Source organism: Balaenoptera borealis, assembly GCF_965194805.1.
Source record: "Balaenoptera borealis genome assembly, chromosome: 7".
Lineage (NCBI taxonomy): Eukaryota > Metazoa > Chordata > Mammalia > Artiodactyla > Balaenopteridae > Balaenoptera > Balaenoptera borealis.
The window spans coordinates 86,612,550-86,634,812 of record NC_138864.1 but is presented as its reverse complement, the minus strand read 5'-3'; the positions used below and the strand labels follow the sequence as shown (position 1 = coordinate 86,634,812).

Sequence of the window (22,263 nt, the reverse complement as noted above, 5' to 3'; positions counted from 1 at the left end):
AATCAAGAGAAAAACAAATAAGATTTCAGTGTCAAGAAACAGGGTCTGCTGAGGACAAAACTCTTTTTTAAATCTAATACCAGACAAACCAATGAAATCAGTCCCAGCTGTATTTGAACTCAATGCCCAGATGGTGATGATGGTGGTAAAAATGAAGTTTCAAGTATCAGGTTCTATGGCCAGGCAGACTCATTCAGAAAGCTTTCCTGTTTTTATCCTCCGAGAAATACAATATCTAAAGGCCTCATTGGTGTGATTTTTCTCACACGGAGCGAAGATGGAGACAGTTTGGATTCCACCTTTTCACTGATACCCAAATCTAGCCCTCTAGGGACCAAGTGCACACACATAGAAATGGGAATTGGCTGTCAAGCTATCAATCCATGCAAGGCCTTCATTCTGTCTTTGCTTATTGGAAGGGCCCAAAAATAAACAGTAACCCAAGCTTGGGCCTATGCATATGAACAATATCTGTGCTACAGATCAAATTCAGTCTGATTTCTTCTTTCAGAAAGCAGTATGCTATCCCTGTTAAGTCACTATTATGTAGTCAAAGCCAATGAGGCTGAGGGTTTTGAAATCCTGAGTAATTTTCCATTACCTTTCTGGAAATACAGTGTAATCTCCTCTACTGCATTTCTTTCAATTTTTTGCTGATGCTTGACATTTAAAGGAAGAAGCATATTCTCAGGACCCTTATCAGAGAATGGCTCTTTCTTATCTCTGACTCAATGGAATCACAGGGAAAAAGAAATGTGGAAGAAGATTAACATTTAGGAAGCACATGCTATGAAACAAACATCCTACTAGATATTTCCCCTAGGTTACCTAACATCAGGTTAATTGTAAGGATTTTATAAGTTAATATTAAGAACATATTAGGGTTTAATTACATTATGTTATTACAATCCGTGTTATTAAGATGCACAAGAATTTTATGAGCTGAGCATTTTCCTTCTTATAGATGACGAAATTGATGTCATGCAACACAAGGGTAGTAGAACCCAAAATCAAACCTAATTTTGTGTGACCTCATAGGCCACCTTCTTTCCACTCCAGATTTTTAAGATGAGAGAGGTCTCACCTTAATCTTTAAGAGAACTTAACATTTATTGGGTATCTGCTATACAGTAGAAAGAATGTTATACGTTCTTCTTACTTTATCTCATTTATGCTTCACAACAACTCTCTAAATATAGATGCCCCTTTCCCGTCTTTATAGGAAACTATAAAGAGAGGTGGCCCAAGACTTGTGTCAAGGCCACACACTGGTTTACTACCTGTCAATTGCATCAGGACTAGATTTAGGTACTTAAAAAATATATACTAACCAAAAAAAAACCAAGATGCTAGTTGATTATTGAAGAATTAGAACCATGTTTGATTCATTTTTGCATCAGCTAAGCCTTAAAAGGTACATTAAAGGCTATGACAAGTTTGAATGAGACTTACAACTGGCAGCCCTCCCATGGCTGGGGCACCATGACAATTTTATGGCCAAGAGCTCTCTTATCTGTTTCTATTTGGCACAGAGGTCTCCTTCGGCTTCTTGTGACTGAAAACAGTTGAGGGCAAAGCCAAAGGAGGTTGGCTCAGGCTGATGGAATGACACCCCCGGAGGGTGGCATCAGGTACTCTAGCCGAACGGAGCAGAGCTGTATAAGCCAAGTCCTCAACAAAGGGTGACTACGATTCCCTACATCTGCACCTCGACAGAAACAGCCAGCTCCCTCCTTCAGGAAGTGAGAATGGGGCTGGTCATATCACTAAATTAGGCAGGGAATAAATCAAGTGCAAGCTACGAAGTCTGCGCTCCTGAGTTACGTGTAACTCGCTGTGGAACTCTGGACCCGCTGTGACCTCATCAGTAAGAAGGCTCTAGTAACAGCACCCACCTCAGGGGTGGTCTCAGCAACAAACAAGATTGGTCCTGTGACTACAGAGGAAGTTTCAGTACATATTAACACTGATGAATTGACAGTGTCATAACGACCCTGTCCCCAGTGGAACCCTCAGCCCCTCTCAAAAAAGGCACTCCTTTGCCCCTGGGGTACTGTCAGGGAGCGAATCCAACCACAAAATTCTTTTTCAACAAGCCACGCATACTTCTGGAAAAAGAGATGTGTAGTAGCCAGGAAGGATAGAGCAGGAATACAGTCTGCTTCTCCAGAAGAATTTTTTTTTAATTTCCCCAGGCAATGCAGGGAAGGGGAAGTAAGTGTTTAACAGGATTTCCATGGTAGAGCTAAGTTATCTTCCAAAGTGCTTGTGCTGGCCCCTGAGGAGGGAAAGTATGAACCAGGGGAATGGTTGGGAAAATGCCTAGAAACAGAAAGGTAGGCCCTGAGGCAGGAGCTGGGCACTGCCTGATGGGCTCTGACAAGACGAGGAGGGGTGGGGCGGGAACAGGCCCGCGCCTGGAGGGACGGATGCTCCTGGCCCAAATATGGTCCACAAAGAAGAGACACTAATGAGATGCTGGTGACAGAAAGAGCGTTGACCTCCCCATGGCAAGAGGACAATGAAAACCAACACGCCTGCAGCACAGCCCTCTGTTTTTGTCTTGTAGAATAAGGAAGCCCATTATTACTAACATGTGCTGCCAGAGTTCATTAGCAGCAAGGGTTCCCCGAGGACGGGCAGAGATGATGTGATCCCATTTTTCCCAATGAATATTTATAAGCAGACCATGCTCAAGTCTCCTTATTATATCTCCTGTTTTTTTGGTGTGTTTTTTTTCTTTTATAGGAGGTTTTCAGTTTTATGTCTGAGGCTTTTTAAAGCAAGACTAATTAGGGTTTTTTTTTTTTTCTTTTTTTCTGCCCCTTTTATTCAGTTGTGCAATAGCAACAGCTGTTGTTTTTTTGTGCCTCATTTGTCCCTCAAGTAAAAACAGCAACTTTTTGTTTATAATAATAACAGATGTGAATAAAATTAAAAGCCGTCTCTAACAGAGAAGGGAAGACATGTCCTGAATATATGGATGTATTTTTTCATTCACTGGACGGTATTGAATAGGCTTGACATTTTCCCAAAATGCATAAAACCTTGAAAGGTTTCAAGTTGCTGAGGTGAATTCAATGAAGCTCATGCTTTGGAAGATAATGGTTGCTTTATTCAGTGTGCTGGAACTGTGGGTTTCTGAAAAGAGATATTTCCATAAGGACGCTATTTCCATCTGGGGCTACAACAGAGGCCAGGGTTAGAGAGGGAAAACTTCAGTAAAGGGGCTGGAGGGTGCTGCTGGGCAGGTGAAACCCCTTGGGAAATTTACTAATAAACAACCACACGTTTCTTTGAATAGTTAATGGGAAGAAAACTCTGATTTGAGAAGAGAGAGAGAAAGGAGGAAAATGCAAAGGACGGTTATGATGTTCAACAGAAAACCCAGCAGAAGAAACAAGGGAGCAGATCAAACAGGAGCTGGAGACATTGAAACAAAGAACTGGGAGAGGTCCCTAAGAAATGGAGCAAGGTAAGAGCTATTGTCCCGCTAGGCTAGAATCTGGGTGGGAACCGTAAAAGCAAAAGAGCAAGCTTTGCAAGGGACATGTGGCTGTTTGGGAACTTGGCAGTTTTGGAGGATCTGGATTTTGTGTTCAGAAGATGGTAGGTGACCATGCCACACACAGGATGGTTCTCAAGATGCTCAGGTAAAGAGAAAGTCAACCTGCACACATACCTGAGGGCAGCTGCTGATGGGAACGCACTGCTTCTTGCGACACTCTGTCTTGCCTTTTACACAAGCACAGATGGTGCAGTTGACAGAGGACCACATCTCTCCATCCTACAGGAGAGAGCACAGGATTCTGCTATCAGCTGGAGGCTGATGGGAGCTAATCCAGCAGGCTGGGATTTGTCTGTCAAGGAAAGCATTTCTTACCCTGAGTGATGGATGCCATCATTAGACTAAATTACTCTGAGGCGTTCATCTACATCTAACTGATTTGATAGAAAGATTAGATTGGAGGGGGTGTGTGTGTGTGTATGTGTGTGTGTGCATTTCCCCTCCAGGATATAAAAAGAATTCTCGTACATCTAACCAAGTCATATTTGCATCTTGCACCTCCTACTTTGTTTACTTAGCTTCGCCCTGGGAGACGAACAAGAGTTTTCATACATGATGCAACCACAAGGGTCTAATTTTTCCATCTGATAGGATTGAAATGTTTGAGCTGTCCCAGATGCCAGCAGTTAATTGAGATGTCCGCAGGTGGTTAGTTTATTCCCAGATGTGACATGGCTCTGGCCCACACGGGGCATGAACATGCAAAGAACAGAGGCTAATTCATATGACTCCCACTGCCAGGCGGACATCTGACCAGCAAGCCATCTGAAAATGTGGAGCCCAGACAGAAAACTCCAAGAGCCATTTGTCCCACGTCCCTGCCTGTCTGCTACTCTCCTCGCAAAAAGCTGGGTAGCACTTTGGGACACATTTTCTAGCCCAGAAAGGGCTGTTTGAGAAATTTCTTTGACTCACTGGATTTATAATCGGCAATTGCCAAGTGCCCAGTCACAAAAACCCTGTACCTCTGGAGAACATGCAGGAATGTGCATCCTTGTTTGTGAGAAAAGAGATTACAGGCAAAGCAAGGATTCCTTTCTGGGCTTATGGATCTAAGCAGCAAATTTTATTAAAAACAGGAAAACTAGCCCAGATCTTTGATGTCGACTATTTCTCTTTCTCTTCCTTCTCATTCTTTGAAGGTATTTTAAGGACTACCTACTCTCTAGTGCCTTTTATTTCTCTGACAGAGTCTGTCTCAAAGAGTATCTGACTACTGCAAATTCTCTGAGTGTACATTTCTAGGACTCTGTAAATTACTTCAGGCCTCGTCTACTTACATGAAGGGACCTTTCTGCGAGGAGCATGGAAAGCACTTCGCACACAAAACTGTCATCAGAGTGAGCCTACTGCGTCTGGATGCTCTGGAGACAGACGAAGGCTTTGTGTGAAGTGGACACGTGAGTGGCTCTGGAAGCCTGGTGTAACCACAACACACACACACGACGGCCTTCCCTTAGGCATGACACATCAGGGCTTCTTACAGATGCCGTAAGGATCAAGACCCTCCCTCCACCTCTGTAATAGGAAGTCTAGCTAGGTGCAGCAGGCCTGAGGTGCCTCTGTCTCTGACTTGATTCTGAAGGTCTTGATTCTCATGGTATCCTGAGATGATGCCTTCAGATACAGAAAGACTCCCTCCACCCCTGGGGAAAACAGACTAGATGGGAAGCACTTTGGACAAAGCCAACAATCTTCATCCAGATGTTTAAATGGTGGCTGAACAACTTCCCACCCGGGCTGTTAGAAAACGATGCAAAACATCCCTGAGATGGGCAGCAGACAGCCCTTCTAGCTGGGCTGGGGCAGAGCTCTCTCACCTTCACTCACCTGCTCTGCTGGCCACATACCCTGTGAACATCCTCGCCCGGACATCTTCCAAATGAGAAAATCTCTCTTCGAAAAAGTAATTTAAGTGGAAAAGTTCTAAAAGAATCAGGATCTTGGCAAGGAGCACTGAGCACCTCCGACTGCTGGAGATGCCCCTGGGCGTTTGGGCACCCGCAGCTGCACCATCCAGGGGACATCCTCAGCTCAGCCCCAGCAACTGGCCACCACATTTGGAAAGGGCAATAATGTTTTACAGGTTTAAAGTATTTTATAAAGCAAAAGTAAAGCCAAAGAAAAACACGTTTTCAAACAGTTGCTTCTCTGTCCCTGTGTGTCCTTGATTCTAAATACATATGTATATATAATATTGTAATATAAATAAGTACATTTATACACATACACACATGTATATACAAAAGATGGAATACTGCAATCTGCATTTTGTCAGGAGCTTTTTACAACTCAGTATCGTACAACAGTTCCCATGAGCTTGGCTCGTGACATACCCGGAAAATTTTGTTTCCAAACTTGCACACTTTGATGTCTTCCGGGGGCACTCGTAGAAGGCACTCCTCACAACAGGCCTCCTCGCTTTTGCTGCATCCACCAGGGTGGGAGCACTTCTTCTTACACACTACAGTAGAGTCCTGGGGGCCCAAAGGCAAACTGGAAATTAAAAACGATTTCCACCTCTACCAAACATCCTACCTCGCCTTCCTTTAACAACCCACAACTAACTGCTTTAAAACATACCCTGAAGATACCATATTTTAATTTGTTGCCATAAATCTTTCATTCATTTCAAAATGTTATTTGCTGACTTAGTATCTGGACCAGAAGAAGAAGAAGCTATGAGCAGTGTGACATATGCTCCCCACCTTCCAAGGATTTATCATTTAATGCTCAAGAGACTGATGATTCTGCTAGAGCCAGTGTGTGGCAAGAAGCCCTGGGTCACTGTGGGCCAACAAGCTTCCTTCTTTCTTCCTAACTTTTTCCTCTTTTGCAGCCTTCATTAACTGTGCTCCCTCTGTTCTCCTCCATGGCTTTATGACACCTTCTAGGAGTTTAGTGTAAAGGTTTAGCGTATCTTTGATCAAAGACTAAAAATTTAGAGCTCATGTTCCACGTCAAGATGAAATTCCTTAGTGTGTTCTACATTCACAAAGGAACCAAACAAGCAGTTCCAAAGCTGGGCCTGGGTTCCAGGGCTTTTCCATAAACTGTGTGACCTTAAATGAGGCCACTTAAACTCTGAGGGTGACAAGTTTATATCTGTAAAGTAAAGGGGCATGGCTTGATTTCTAAAGAAGTAGCATTCTATGAACAAAATAGCCAAGTAAATTGTGCCTACTTATTCACTCAACAAAGCATGGAACAAAAGTTCAGAGCAACTTTAAAAAAGTAGATTTCTCCAGTTCCCCAGCCAACAAGCTGCAATTTCTGGAGTAGACTGTCAGGTGGAATGACTGTAAGAGCAAAACATTTATGTAACTTAGCAGAAGACAAGATGGAAGAAAGAAGTGTCCCAGGGTAGATCGGCAATGACCTCAAAGTGCTGAGTTAGTGTGAGCCAACAGCAGGGAAATGAGAGACTAAACCCCTCTCCAAGGCATAGACCCTATTAGTAAGCTTTGAGAGATGACTCACTTCTGAGCATGGCATACAGATAGGTTGTGTAAGTCAACAGATGTACCTTCTATAGCTTCTACGTTAATTCTATGACTTCAAGAGGCACTTCTGGTACCATCTACTATACTCCCACTAACTCATCCACTTAAAATTAATATGACAATGAGATGATCCTTCAAAAAAAAAAGGCATTTATTATTCTTTATTCTTAAGGTTCTAACCACATCATATAGTGAATAGAATGTAGAGTTGAACAAGACCAGGGTAGAATGCCAGTTCATTTATTAAGTGTGCTATCTTGTGCAAATCCATCTCCCTGAGCCTTGGATTCCTCATCTTCAAAATGGAGATGATAATACCTACTTCTCAGGTTTATTGTGCAGTTTAAATGAAATATGCAAAGTACTTGGCACAGTACCTGGCGCATAGAAATTATAAGTCAACTCATAAATTGGAAAAAAAACCTTTTGTCAAACTGTATGTCTTGATTTCAAGTTTGAAAAACAAGGGCACTCACTAGCTCTCGAATAATGCATACTTCATGGTAGATTTCCCAAATTTCATTAAATACACACCCATCCCCCCCACACACACACACAAACACACACACAGTACCCATTAGATCATTGCCTGGCACTGGGTTAAGCAATGAGAATACAGAGATGGATGGATGTACTTCTGTCTTCAAGGAACTCACGAAGAGGAGAGATAACCATCTGAACAAAGACTGCAGTATAATGTGGTAAACAGAACTAGTAAAGGTGTAGGGGTAGTAGAGAAGATGGAACAATTACCAATCTAGGTGGGTTGGGAAAGCCTCACTAAAGGAGGTGACACCTGAGATAGGCTGCTGTGGATGAAGAGGAGTTTGCTAATCAAATTTAAAGAAGATGAGGACACGGCAGGCAGAAGAATCCTTAAATTTGAAGGCATGGAGACCTGAAACCATACTGTGTTCAGAGAACTATTTCTTGTACCTGCCATGGCATTGGATGGGGATGCCGGAGAGGGAAGCTCTAAACAGATAAAAAACAATACTGATCATCCCAAATGATTGCAGCCTGATTCTTCAAGCATCCAATTTCCCAGAAATGACCGTGAATTCATACTCTGATAAAAACATCTTGAAGGAACGGTTACACTTCTTTTGAGTACTGGGACATATTGCCTAATCATCTCTCAAAGAATCTCTTAAAGAATGAGACCCAAGGGACTTCCCTGGTGGTGCAGTGGTTAAGAATCCACCTGCCAGTACAGGGGACACGGGTTCGAGCCCTGGGCTGGGAAGATCCCACATGTCGCGGAGCAACTAAGCCCGTGCGCCACAACTACTGAGCCTGCGCTCTAGAGCCCGTGTGCCACAATTACTGAAGCCCACGTACCTAGAGCCCGTGCTCCGCAACAAGAGAAGCCACTGCAATGAGAAGCCCATGCACCGCAACGAAGAGTAGCCCCTGCTCGCTGTAACTAGAGAAAGCCCACGCACAGCAACGAAGACCCAAAAATAAATAAATAAATGAATTTATTAAAAAAAAAAATTTGTCTGCAAAAATAAAAAGACAAAAAATAGAATGAGACCCAAAATATTGCAAGCATAACTAATTTCCATTCCTGGGATGCCTGGTTTTCCTGTAATCAAGAGAACTGGAAATGTGATGTGTTTCATCAAAGGCTCAGTATCCCCAAGAGGAAGCTATAACGTGTGAAATTCCTGGAGAGAAAGAGAAGTCCTGAGGATGGAGGCCAAGGCGGAAGGAGTGGCTATATGTTTAGCACAGGATAATACAAACCACGGAGGAGAGGACGGAGCCTCAGGAAGGTATTCCCGGGCTTCAGAATTACTCACTGTTCAGTGCCAGGGAACAGAGAGTTCAGACCCTACTGGGCCACCTCCCTGAAGGAGTGCATGCTACTTAACAAAGCATGCCTCGAGTAATCAGGAACTTCTGAACTCTAATCCCAGCTACTGACTCATAGCTGACATTGAGAAAAGTTCCTCTTTCCCTCTATAGCCCTCTGGCTATTACAAACAAAACAGCAACTATCACGACCAAAATGTATTATTCTAAACTCGTGTCACATAGATGTTTGGGTTAACTCACTAATGAATGATCCTGAAGTCCTCCATATAAATGATTTTCTCGGTTTCAGAAATAAATCACCACATAAACATAGTCTAGAAATGTGTGATGTGTATCCCTTTAAATTTCTGAAGCTGTGGAATTCTTTCTTTACCAGTCACTAGACTTGTGGTTGCCTTTTGAGAAAAGTGTACAATGACTCAAGTAAGAAATGGTACAAAGAACAACACATAAATACTCTCTTCCCAAGCTACCAGGTTTATTTTTATGATAAACTGTGAATCCATGCCTTTCTTTTCTCTTGAATGTGATTAAAGCCATTTTTATTGCCAAGTGTATCAGAGAATTCATCTTGAATAATTAGAGCCAGAGAACATTGCCACGTGCATTTGTCTGATTTTTTAGAAAGCCCTTCAGGAAGGACAGCTGCTAAGAGTTTAATTCTCACCACCAGGAGCTAACTTATTGGTCCTGGGAAGATGACAGTGAGTTGTAATTTGGGTCTTATGTTTGAACATTCTTGTGACCTTGAAGTATGATTTTACTCGTAAAGTGACATCAATAATGCCTCCTTCCCATAAATAACACATTATCATGTTTGGCTATGTTAACACTAAAAACCAAAAATGCTATCAGTGTTGGACCACAGCCCCTCAGAACCACCTTACCCTGCAGGTACATGCAGTGCAGTTATCATAGAGAAAAGAGGATCCATTGTCATAAACATCACTGCGAAAGAGGCAGCTTCCAAACGGGAGGTCAAATACTTTCCTCTGACCTAGAGGGAAGCAATGGCATAGTGTTAGCAAGACAGAAGCCAGGTATGTCCCACTTCATCATCAGCAATTACATACATCACAGGATTGTTAAACATTCTCACAAGACCAGCTATTTTGGTGCACAAAAACAGAGCCTTGGGTCAAATGTTCCCAGGTGATCCCCAGGAGTCATGACTTTAGAGAGTTTTTGCTAAAGAGACTTTAATTCCACACTGAATCCTTTAAGTTCAACAAATCTTTATTATGAGTTCATCATAGTGAAGCAGGATGACTAAGACATCCTATCCTGATAGAGCTCAGTCTACTGGGGAAATAAACCCACAAAAGATGATGTCAATACAGCAAGATGGTCAGCTCTGGAAAGAAGCCAATCTGGGAACTGTGGGGACAGGGAGGACAAAGAAGACTTCTTGGAGGATGTGATGCCTGAGTGGTATCTTAAAGAATAAATAAAATTATCCAGAAAGTGGGTATTGGCAGGGAAGAGGCAGGAGAAGTCAAGATATCCCAGGAAGGACTCGGATGAGCAAAAAGAACTAATGAGATAGCATCTCAGTTGAAGAAATGATAAGTCCATTGGCATAAAGGGTGACGTTAACTCAAAGAGCACATAGAGGCAGACTCCAACTCCCCCAGGGTCCAACCTTCCACAGGCATCACACCGCTTGTAGAATTACCTTGGTTTTCCTTGATGTGAGGATTTGATTGGTGACCCAAAGGACCAAAAAAGCAACCCCGAATAAAGGGTACAATCCAATATCCTCCTTTCTTTCAGTATTTGAGTCTCTACTCCCTGGATCACATAAAACATCCCTGAAATATTACTTCAATTAAGGACTAAGTTGAGAAGTCAAAGATTAATCATCACTCATCAGATTTATACCCACACTCTTCCTGTAAAAAGGTTAAAAGCAATCTCTATTTATTAGGAGGCCCAATGAAATGCTGAAATACCTATAAGCACATGCTAAATGCTATTCTCAGAATTAGAATTGCTCAAATCAGAGAGATATTTCTGTCTTTTAAGAATTGAAAATAGCTCAGCTTCAACTGAGTATTTTTTTCAAATTGTGATAACCTGGTTTGCCTTTTTCCTATCTTTTATAGATGGTTGGACTGGTGGATTGATACATCAGTAGACTGCTGAACAAAAAGACTCTTCAACGAGTTTATCCCCCTGAACAAATGTGACCAATGGCTTGAATTATCCCTCTAGAAAATGTAAATTTTACCTAAAAATACTGGTGTAAAGCTCTTAGCATGGAGCCTGGTACTCATTAAACACACCCAGTAAGTGGCAGATGATAAGTGTTATCATTATTAGAGGTGGTATAATTCAAATATGATCCTGGGCTGTGTCACCCTAAGAGGTGCACTGGGGGACTTCCCCAGCAGTCCAGTGGTTAAGACTCCACATTTCCACTGCAGGGAGCACGCACGGGTTCGATCCCTGGTCGGGGAAACTAAGATCCCGCATGCGGCTCAGCGCAGCCAAAAACAAATAAATAAATAAGAGGTGCACTGGGTACTCTGTGTACACAAACCTCTGATGAGGCTATCGTTGAAAATGAGAAAAGAGAGGAAAAGAATGTTGTCATACAAAAGGCAGAGGTATGTTGTGTGAATGAATCTTGGTCAAGGGAGAATTGAACAGCAAATCAGTGTCCAACAAGCCAAAAGTCTAATTAGTCTAAGATTTCAGCATCCAGTAAGCATCCCTGTGTTTCCTTTTTTGTCCTTTCTGTCTTCTGTTGTGTGGGTATGTTTCTTTTTACTTTCAAAAAACATACAATCTTACTTTAATTCCAAAGTCATCATGGCTCAAAATAAGATAAAACATTCAAAAGAACGGTTCAGAGACTCCATGCACAGCCTAATTTAAGCCATTTCCACATTGTTCTGCTGGGGCTTAGCCCAACTGTAAAAGGTCTCATTTGGAAGAATTATGACTTTCGAGTTTCCTAAGACTTGACGTTCCTTTTGTAGTCTGTCTTATGACCACGAACAGACAGAAAAATCTGCATTCAATACAACAGCCATTGTTCATGTGAGAAACCTCTGACTTGACTCAGCATATCCACGATACCAGCTTCAAAGCATTAATCAAGCCTACTTATCTTCAAGGCCAGGCCCCAAACGACACCTCCTCTGTGATGACTTTCCCACTTAGACAGGACACTGCTTCCACCATGACCCACAGCATGAGAATTTCAACGACAGTGAACTGGCTAATTCTATCCCAGGGGCACAAGAACACGCTGGCAACCCAAGAAGCACACAAATCAGTGGAAATGCCTTTAGTCAGCCATGTCTAAACAATTCTGCTTTGTTCTTAGAATACCTTTGTATTTACTTTAAAAGTAGGGGTGTGTACACGTGTGTGTATACACAGCAGGAAGGCAAACATTGTTACATGAAGAACTAGCAGCAGAATTCTCCAAAGAGGAGAAATCTGCCTTAGTTTAACAAGATACTTTTATTTGCCAATTTGGTTGTAGAAAGATAAGGCTTCAAGGTATGGCCATGATAAGCTGGGAAGGAGGAAAATAAATCAGCAGATGTTTTGGAATTGGGGAAAGCAAGCTATAAAAGAAAAGACAGATATTCAAGGAAAAAGTGTGGACAGTAAGGAAAGGAGACTGGAGCCCAAACAAAAGAGGCAAGCAGTGAAATTTTCCTGAAGGCAAAATAGCTAAGACCTTTTAAGAACAAAGGGAGCTTAATAGTTCATTTTATGTTATTCACTGTGCTTCCCTGAAAAGTAATCACCCCCACTGACGGTAAACCTTCAGTGAAATCTGCTACGTAAGCCTAGACTCAACAGAACGATAGAATGTGAAAAGACTAGAGGGGGGTTGTCCCTGAAAGGACAAAATGATGTTGAAGAAGAAGAAGGAGGAGGAAGAGGAGGAGGGAAGGGGAGGGGGAGGAAAAGGAGGAAGAGGAGGAGAGAATAGAGGAAAGAGAAAGGGAACAAAGAGAGAAAACAGCAGAAGCAGAAACACAAAGCCAGTGGTGACTAGAGAAAATATAAGCCATCCCCCAAGGATCCCTGGAGATTCTGGCGGGGATGCTGGATATTCTATTGTATTCATGTGATGCATCAAGCTACTTTTATTTGAATCTTAAAGAGTCTGACCTCAACTAACTCAAGGACCTAAGGATCACATGGAGGAAGCTGATATAAAGATTAAACAAAAGCCAAAGAGTCTCATGCTCTAGAGACTATCCATCATGGGTTGTCTCCTTTCAGTTGGTAACATTCGTGCTGCTCTCCATGTCCCCAGGGAAGCTGAGTGGCAGCAGGTTAAAGTAACTGTGGGCTCAAGAATAACAGAGACTCATGTTCAGGTGTCAACTTCATAGCTCACTAGCTGTGCTACCTCCTAGGAATCTACTTCCTTCTCAGTACAATAAAACTAAGAATGGCACCTATATTACACATCAGAATTCTATACTTAGCACCTGTATGTCACAGCCTCTTGAGAAAAAGTATATACAGTGTTTTCACATGGTGCCTAGCACATAGTAATTGCTCAAAAAGAAATAGCTAATCCTCCTTTTTTATTGACTATTATTCATTATTCCCTCCCAAACCTCTCGTTTTGGGCATGCTATCCTCCTGCTTGTTTTTGCCTCCAAAAGTATTGGGTTGGCCAAAAAGTTCCTTCAGTTTTAAAGTAAAAATAAAAGACACATTTTTCATTTTCACCAAGAACTTTATTGAACAACGTATTCACCGTTTTGTTCCACTACCTTCTGCCATTTTTCAGGCAACTTCATAATTCCATCTTCCCAAAACTTTTTATCTTTTTGAGCAAAGAACTGTTCCAGGTGTCTTCCAGGGAGCTGAAATTTTTTCCATTAAGGGAATTTTGTAAAGACTGAAATAAATGGAAATCTGAAGATGCAATGTCTGGTGAATACAGTGGATGAATCAGAACTTCCCAGCCAAGCTGTAACAGTTTTTGCCTGGTCATCAAAGAAACATGCGGTCTTGCATTATCCTGATGGAAGATTATGCGTTTTCTGTTGACTAATTCCAGACGCTTTTCACCGAGTGCTGCTTTCAGTTGGTCTAACTGGGAGTAGTACTTGTTGGAATTAACCGTTGGGTTTTGCGGAAGGAGCTCATAATAGAGCACCCCTTCCAATCTCACCATATACATAACCTTCATCACCTTCTTTGGATGAAAACCAGCCTTTGGTGTGGTTGGTGGTGGTTCATTTCGCTTGCCCCATGATCTCTTCCATCCCACATTATTGTACAGTATCCACTTTTCATTGCCCGTCACAATTTGTTTTAAAAATGGAACATTTTCGTTACATTTAAGTAGAGAATCGCATGCGGAAATACAGTCAAGAAGGTTTTTTATCGCCTACCTTATGTGGAACCCAAACATTAAAGCGATGAACATAACCAAGCTGGTGCAAATGATTTTCAGTGCTTGATTTGGTTATTTTGAGTATGTCGTCTACCTCCCGCATGGTATAACATTGATTGTTCTCAATTTCTCAGTTTGATCGCTATCAACTTCAACTGGTCTACCCTACTGTGGAGCGTCGTCCAGCAAGACATCTCCAGCACAAAACTTCGCAAACCACTTTTGACACGTTCATGTTACAGCACTTTCTCCATACACTGCACAAATCTTTTTTTGCGTTTCAGTTGTGTTTTTACCTTTTTTGAAATAATAAAGCATAATATGCCAAAAATGTTGCTTTTTTCTTCCATCTTCAATATTAAAATGGCTATACAAAAATTTACCAATTTTGATAAGGTTTTTTTTTTTTTAATGCACGCTGATAATGACAGCTGTCACAACACAATCTAACAAAATTTTTCGAATGAAGTTAAAGACAACTAAGCACTACTAGAGCCATCATATGGAAAAAACCAAACGAACTTTTTGGCCAACCCAATTACACTATATTCCTCCATGTGTGTTTACTTTAAAATACATTCCTACTAAGTGTCAGATGCCCAGTTAAAGATTGTTTCCCAATACTGTTCTCCCCACAAAAATATATTCCTACTAATCATATGTCCAATTAAAGATGGTTTCTTCAATACTGTTCTCCCCACAAGGGGCTATTATCCCAGGTTGTCTAGTGTACCAGGTTTACAGATACATGGGAAGACAAGAAAAAAGAAAGCTCTGTGGAGGCCCAGAAGAGAGACAAACCCTGGACACACCTTACACTCGGGTAATCAGAAGAAGGCATTGTCTCTAAGAAGCCACGAAATAGCACAATTTGAGAACCTCAAGATAACAAAGTGGATGACGACTCTCAGCAGAAACTCCAAGAATAAATTACATTGTTCTTTGACCTGAAAACAGTCACTCACCCAAACATTTGGGGCAGCACTGTCCTGGGGAAATGTGGCTAAGGTGCTGAGGACAGGAGAGAATGGGACAGACTTCTCTCACGCACTGTGTCCTGCCTCCCTGAAGAAAAGAGAAAGAGAAAAAAGCACATTTAGAAAAGTACTTGCATATATATATTGTCTAACCATGATATCTGGAACAAACCTAGGCTTTTCCTGGTGCTGGGTCGTTGGGGTGACTGCTCAGATCTGTGCGATTGTCCCCAGGCATCCTTTGATCTTCCCTGTAAGCGCCATGAATGATACCCGTGAGAAGACCGACCACCCCTAAAGAGATGGCTACAGCATCACCTCTCCCCAGTCACCACCACCTTTCTTTATCTTCTTCCCTCTTAAGACCAGCCAACCATCTCAGTTTGCCTGAGATTTAAGGCTTTCAATACGAAAACCAGGAAAGTCTCGGGCAAACCCAAACAAGTTGGGCTCTCTTTCCAAGCCCAATGCAACAAAGCAACTATTGGGGTTTTACTGAGATGTGTCCTCTTCTGTCCTGCTGACACCTTCCTCCATGAAGGCTTCCCTTTGGGCCACACCTTAAAGGTGTTGCTAGAGTGGCTCAGCAAGGCTCGGATTTGGGGAAGTTAGCCAATCTGCTGTAAACGGATATACTGAAAGCCAATGTTCGGAAGAACCATTCCACTGAAGTCGCCCAGCTAACCAAACCTGTTTTGATTAAGTACGTATAAGGTTTATGATTATCAATATTAGAAGGACTGGCAGAGCTTCAACAGCCTTGGAAGATGTTCTAGAGCCTTCAAATCTTTCCCTGCCCCTCATCCTTGACCCCTTCTGTCCTCCAGCATCTATCACCTCTGACACCCATTCCTTTCTTCTCTTCCTCAGCATCCCTCCTTCTCTGCCCGTCAGCATCTCTCGCCTCTCCAGGATGTGAAGATGAGCATACCAACCCCCCCTTCCCTATCCCTCAGCAGGGACGCCTGTTTTTCCAGCCTCAGCAACTTGTAACTGAATCTTCAGAAAGCTGGAGCAGGAAAAAAAAAAAAGTGCTTTCCAGTCAATTTACATCCAATAACTTTGCAAGGCTCATGTGAAAACTATCCTGTGCAATATGAATTGCTATCAAATTTGGGAATAATTAAGGTTTTTTCTTTAGAAAAATCAGTAAATTTGGTAGATAGATCACTAGGCAAATGGAATTTCAATGAATTGGCTTCTGTAGGATTTGAGCTAGAAACCAAACTAGTAGACCCTAAAAAGTACCCATTGTCTCAAGCCTGGAATTTTTATCTCGAGAGACCTCAGGAAATGAGGAGCTCACGCTTCAAAGAGTCCTGGGCCTCTCAAGGGAAAGATTCCCTCGTGGCGTTTCCTCACACCTTCTCCAGCACTTTGTATTAACACAAGACATTAGCCGTCTGGATCCTTCCCATTCTAGCATGCTACTGTCGCCTGTTGTTTCTGCTTTCCCTTCCTGTTCCTGCCATTTTCATTATGACAGTTTATTTTTTGGTAGGAATGGATGAAAAGGGTAGGGCACGTTATGTCTTTTTAAATATTTATTATTTTTAAGCCACTTTAATGTTGGCTTCTTCCCCAAACCAATAGAAAACACACGAAAATACCACAAAAAGCTCTTCTGTTGTTTTTACATTATTTCCAGATCAGCAAGAATTGCTAAAAATCTCCTAGGAATCCCTGGCTGTTCTCAGTGAGGTTCCTCACTCAACTCTGCATAATCCTGAAGTCTGGCCTTTCACCAGACTTCAGAGGTGCATAACCTGAGTCTAGGTCATACTGTGAGGTCTGCCCCAGCTTATATATAAACCACAAAAGTCAAATCTAGAGGGAGGACAGAATGCTCTCTTTAGCTTTTAATTTCAAAGAAGTTCATCTGCCAGCAACTTCCTAAAATCATGAGGCCTCAGGCCACACGAGGTTGCCTGGGTGTCAGCTTCTCTTAGGTGCACAGAGAACGTATTCTTTTCATGGATATTCTCTGTTCTTGTTGGATAAGCATCTATTTTTCAAGCATATTTTAAAATTAAAATTTAAGAAAAATATTGCATAACTGCATAGCCGTTAACTTGTCCAACACACTGGAAAGCTGGCCAAAGACTGTGTGTACTCCAGTAATTTTCCTTACAATAAGGTCAAAGAGCGAATTTTGCATACATAATACAACTGCAGTTTGTGTTTCCCAAGAGTCTGTTAAAGTAACTTGAACTCCAATCTGGGTTTGCTGGTTTGGTCAGGTTTTATTTTGTTTGGGTTGCAGTATTGTAGCATAGCCCAAGTCCCAAGGCTGCATTCCAATTAATACCTCCAAGGAAAGTCCCAGGCCCTTTCGGCTCACAACCTGCTTCTGTGATTTCAACTCAGCAGGGACTCTGGTTAAACTATAAGCCGGGGTTCTGCTGTAAACTAAGAAAGTTAAAAGAGCAGAAATAAATATTTCTGGTTCTAAAAATGTACTCATTCCTCTTGTAACCGCACTAACTCAGGCTCTATCAGATTATCGCCATCGCTTTCTAATTGGCTTCCCTGCCTCAACTCTCTTGCACTAAACCATCCTGGGAGGTTCAATATCTCCAAGACTCCTTTCCAGCATCCAGTCATTGTTTCATTCTTTGATCGAAGATTTATTCAAGGTCTACCATATGTTGGAGATACAGCAGTGAATATAACATACAAAAATCATTCTTTATGGAGCGTGCCCCCATGCTAAGGTGAGGATGACTTACCAGTGCATTCAGGAGGAAGTTCAGCCCACTTAAGCTAAAAGTCAATGTAGAAGTGAGTATGTGCGTGTAGAATCCTTTCTCTCCTGACACAGAGCCCATCTACATTCCTCAGACTCCCTTGCAGCTAGGGGTGGTCAATGGGAGGTAGATGGAAATAATGTAGAACACTTCCAGGCCTGACTCATAAAAATCTTTCCCATTCAAAGCACCATGCTCTCACTTTCTCTCCCTACTGGAAGGAGAGCCAGCAGAGTGGTGGGAACAGCAAGAACCTTGCAACAAAGTGAAAGAGCCTGCTTCTCTGAGTCACCATATGGAAATCTACCCACTAAACACGTGCAAGGAACTGTTAAATGAGCAAGAAATAAAATTTATTGTGTTAAAACACGCAGATGCATTAGTTCTTTGTTACTGCAGTTAGGCTACTTTGTCAAGATACCCCATAATCTTCTCTCCCATCTCCTTTCCTCCCAACACCAACATAGAGAGAGGGTTCCTGTGTATCTTGTTTCTTTCCTGTCCCCAAGCACATCTTATGCCTTCTATCTTCTTTCTACATGCCTCTTTCCCTCTCTCCCCCCATCATTAACCCCTATGGAAATCGGGCTTCACTCAAGGTCTATTTCACACCTCTTCTCATCTGTGAAGTCTTCTAGATGCCTTCATTTCCCAGTAACCTCCTCCATCTTCCCATACCTCTTCTTTTCTCATCTGTACTCCTGTATTTTTGACACATACATAAACGTTTAACCCTGAGAGACAACATTGGTTTTGCCTCTAAGCTAGACTATGGTATGGGCAGGAACCAGTCCTTTGAGCCTAATATCCTTCAAGAGAGTAATGGGCTCAAGGAAGCATCTCAGTAAAACTTCGTTGAATGAAAGGAAGAGCCGCCACACAGAATGAGCTCCAGAATTCAGATGAATTTTTCAGAGCACTTTAACTACAGGGTGCTGATCAGATGGCAGAGTTCAGGGCTGTCTGCATCCCCTTACCTTTGTATCTCCTTGGGTTTTTTTTTTTTAATTTTTAAAATTTTTATTTATTTATTTATTTATTTACTTATGGCTGTGTTGGGTCTTCGTTTCTGTGTGAGGGCTTTCTCTAGTTGCGGCGAGCAGGGGCCACTCCTCATCCCGGTGCGCGGGCCTCTCACTATCGCGGCTTCTCTTGTTCCGGAGCACAGGCTCCAGACGCGCAGGCTCAGTAGTTGTGGCTCACGGGCCTAGTTGCTCCGCGGCATGTGGGATCTTCCCAGACCAGGGCTCGAGCCCGCGTTCCCTGCATTAGCAGGCAGATTCCCAACCACTGCGCCACCAGGGAAGCCCTCTCCTTGGGTTTTGAATATTTTGGGTACCAATTAAATGTTGGTGCTGATACTTCAAAAAGCAATGCTCAACTTCAATTTGTAAAGCTGGTAGGATTCCTAGTATCCCATGTATTTTTGTCAAATGTTTGAAAATTTCTAAATGGTTAAAATGCATAGGGACTAATGACTCTATTCCCATCTGGTCAACAAGAAAAGGCAAGCTAGGAACTTCCACTGTACTAGTGAGTTACAATTTTCACCATTTGCCATTCCTTGAGAAGGCAAGTTTGTCTTTAGAAGTGGTCCTTTGTTCTAATTACATATGTGAGTGCTTCTCCAAAAGTAGCTGTTTTTAAAAGAAAGACATAAAACTTGTTCCAGGTCTATTTTCTTATTTTTGTTTTAGCTGATTTAGTCAAGAACACAATTGCTCTGTGTCAAAGTTTACCCTAGAGCAAGAGTTCTGTTGCGTAAGAAAAAAAAAAAAATCTTCCTGAATATAGTGATGAGAGCAAGATGATAAAACCACAGCCATGTGCATGCAGGATGCTTCTCCCACCCCTGAGGGCTGCTGAGAATTGGGGGCTGGAAACCTTTCTGTAGCATGTGACATGGCACTCATCCCTTGACCGGGAAACACAGTGTGGGCCCCTAATGGGAGGCGGGGGAAAGCACAGCAGTGCATTGCTAACCGGTTACAACCAATCAGCTACACTCAACCACATTCTGGAGCAGCTTTTTTCCCCAATGTGCAATTGCTTGAAGCAAATGGACTTCTCCATTGATTCTAGATAAACATGGGGAAAACGGGAGAGAAAAACTGGAGGGGTTAGTGTAGGGGAGAAATACATCTTGGGTACAAAGAGTTCATGTGTGACCCATAACTCTTACATCATAATAGCCAGCGGTATAAAGGTGACTTGTGAGCAGAGCACTAACTCTGAATTACAAGTTAGGTCAAAAATCTTTCCCCAAAGAAATGGATGTCCTTATCCATGCCTCTCTTCAACCTGGAAATTTATTTTGGTAACGTTGCGGAGCATGACAATTACTCCAGGGGTAAAGGACTTGGTATTTGGCTTCCCCTGTTCTTGGCCAGTGCAGAACAGGAAATCCAAGCAGAAGAGAGGCAGCAGGAGAGCTGTGAGGCTGAGGGAGCAGAAGTAGAGTGGACAAAGGCAGAGATGTCACCTGCAAATTATAGTGGGTGATAAGCCCACTACAATGGGAGAGAGAGAGAGAGAGAGAGAAAGGTATATATAGATATACACACACTACATAGGCATATATGTATACACCACAGGGCATAATAATTTGTGTGGGAGGTTGTGAGACTTACCCACTAGACTATGGCTTTTCAACTTTGGCATTATTGATGTTTTGAGTCAGATAAGTCTTTGTTTCAGGAGGCCATTGTGTGCATCGTAGGATGTTTAGCAACATCCTGGCCTCTATTCACTAGATGCCAGTATCTCCCTTCATCCCCTGGTTGTTATAAACAGGAACATCTCCAGACACTGCCAAATGTCCCTGGGGGACGAAATCAATTCCAGTTGAGAGCCACTGCACTAGACCAATGTTTTCACAAGCCACAGTCCAGGAATCTGCATTTTTAATAACTTTCCCAGCTGAGTTGGATGCTGCTGTCCAAGGCACTGCATTTCGTAAATGCCTCACGAACAGGAGCTTCCAGCGAGCAGGGATTAAGGCTTATTCCTCTTGTGAGTTTCTCCAGCAGCTAGTGCACATCATAGCTTGTAACATGTGATCAAGACGTGTTCTGAATGATGGAGAACATTTTTCAGGTGGAGGAGTTCTCTCTGAGAGAAGAATCGGGCCCCATTTCACCTCTCTGGTAGCTGAAGGCTACTTTTATTCAGGCTTGTGGAGGAAGAAGGCAGGAGGGAAGGAATGGGTGACTGCGATGGATGGGGTTGAATTGTGCTTCTCCAAGGCATCTGTGCTGAGTCCGACTCAGCCTTTATCATCACCATCTGTGTGGATCCTGGAGACGTTCTACCCCGAGAAGCTGAACATTATGCTATGCATGGGTTTTTGTTTCCAAGTCATAAAACAAAACTCAACTTCAATTCTACACAGAGAGTCAAGGATATGTCAGCAAAGCTTGGCCAAGATATTTATTTTGTCCCATGAAAATCTTGTGCAAACAATGACCCCTGAGAAGTGCCCACAGGGCTGATAAAAACAAAAACCTTTTTCTTTTTTCACAGTCAGAAAATCAAGATCTGCTTTAAGAATCAGCCTGCGCCAAATTCCTTTTATTTTTCCCATCAATTAATGTTTCTAAATCCAATGGTATTGTTGTTCATATTGTTGTTTTGGTTTCCTATTGCTGCTGTAACAAATTATCACACAGACTTAGTGACTTAAAACAGCACACATTTATAATCTCACAATTCTGAAGGTCAGAAGTCTGAAATCAATTTCACTGGGCGGGCTTCCCTGGTGGCACAGTGGTTGAGAATCTGCCTGCCAATGCAGGGGACACGGGTTCGAGCCCTGGTCTGGGAAGATCCCACATGCCGCGGAGCGACTAGGCCCGTGAGCCACAATTGCTGAGTCTGCGCTTCTGGAGCCTGTGCTCCGCAACAAGAGAGGCTGCGATAGTGAGAGGCCCGTGCACCGCGATGAAGAGTGGCCCCCGCTTGCCACAACTAGAGAAAGCCCTCGCACAGAAACGAAGACCCAACACAGCCATAAATAAATAAATAAATTAATTAATTAAAAAAAATTTTCACTGGGCTAAAATCAAAGCGTCGGCAGGGCTGCATTCCGTCTATAGACTCTAGGGAAGAATCTGTTTCCTCGTGTCTTCTGGCTTCTAGGTGCTGCCTGCCTTCCTTGGCTCATGGCCTCCTTTCTCCGTCACCAAAGGCGTCAGTGTAGTGTCTTCAAATCTCTCTCTGACCCTGGCCCTTGTTTGCATTACCACATCTCCTCTGACTCTGACCC

The 22,263-nt window shown here is 42.6% G+C and overlaps 1 protein-coding gene and 1 long non-coding RNA gene across 5 annotated transcripts in view; one reads left to right on the top strand and one right to left on the bottom strand.

Annotated features, from left to right (window-relative positions):
- The window catches only part of BMPER (BMP binding endothelial regulator), a 255,436-nt gene that overhangs the window by 101,995 nt on the left and 131,178 nt on the right, over positions 1-22,263 (bottom strand). For all 3 annotated transcript variants that reach the window (XM_082399457.1, XM_082399456.1, XM_082399458.1), the window contains 4 exons: positions 15,241-15,340; positions 9,780-9,889; positions 5,905-6,045; positions 3,683-3,787 (listed from right to left, as the gene is read on the bottom strand). In XM_082399457.1, coding sequence (XP_082255583.1) covers positions 3,683-3,787; positions 5,905-6,045; positions 9,780-9,889; positions 15,241-15,340 — 456 coding nt within the window. The remainder of the gene's footprint in view (positions 1-3,682; positions 3,788-5,904; positions 6,046-9,779; positions 9,890-15,240; positions 15,341-22,263) is intronic.
- On the top strand, positions 6-20,284 carry LOC309632222. 2 transcript variants are annotated; one of them, XR_014246792.1, is made up of 3 exons: positions 6-3,475; positions 16,123-18,980; positions 19,307-20,284. It is a non-coding gene; the product is annotated as an uncharacterized lncRNA (long non-coding RNA). The 2 variants fall into 2 exon arrangements; XR_014246793.1 differs by lacking the exons at positions 16,123-18,980; positions 19,307-20,284 and adding an exon at positions 10,998-11,190.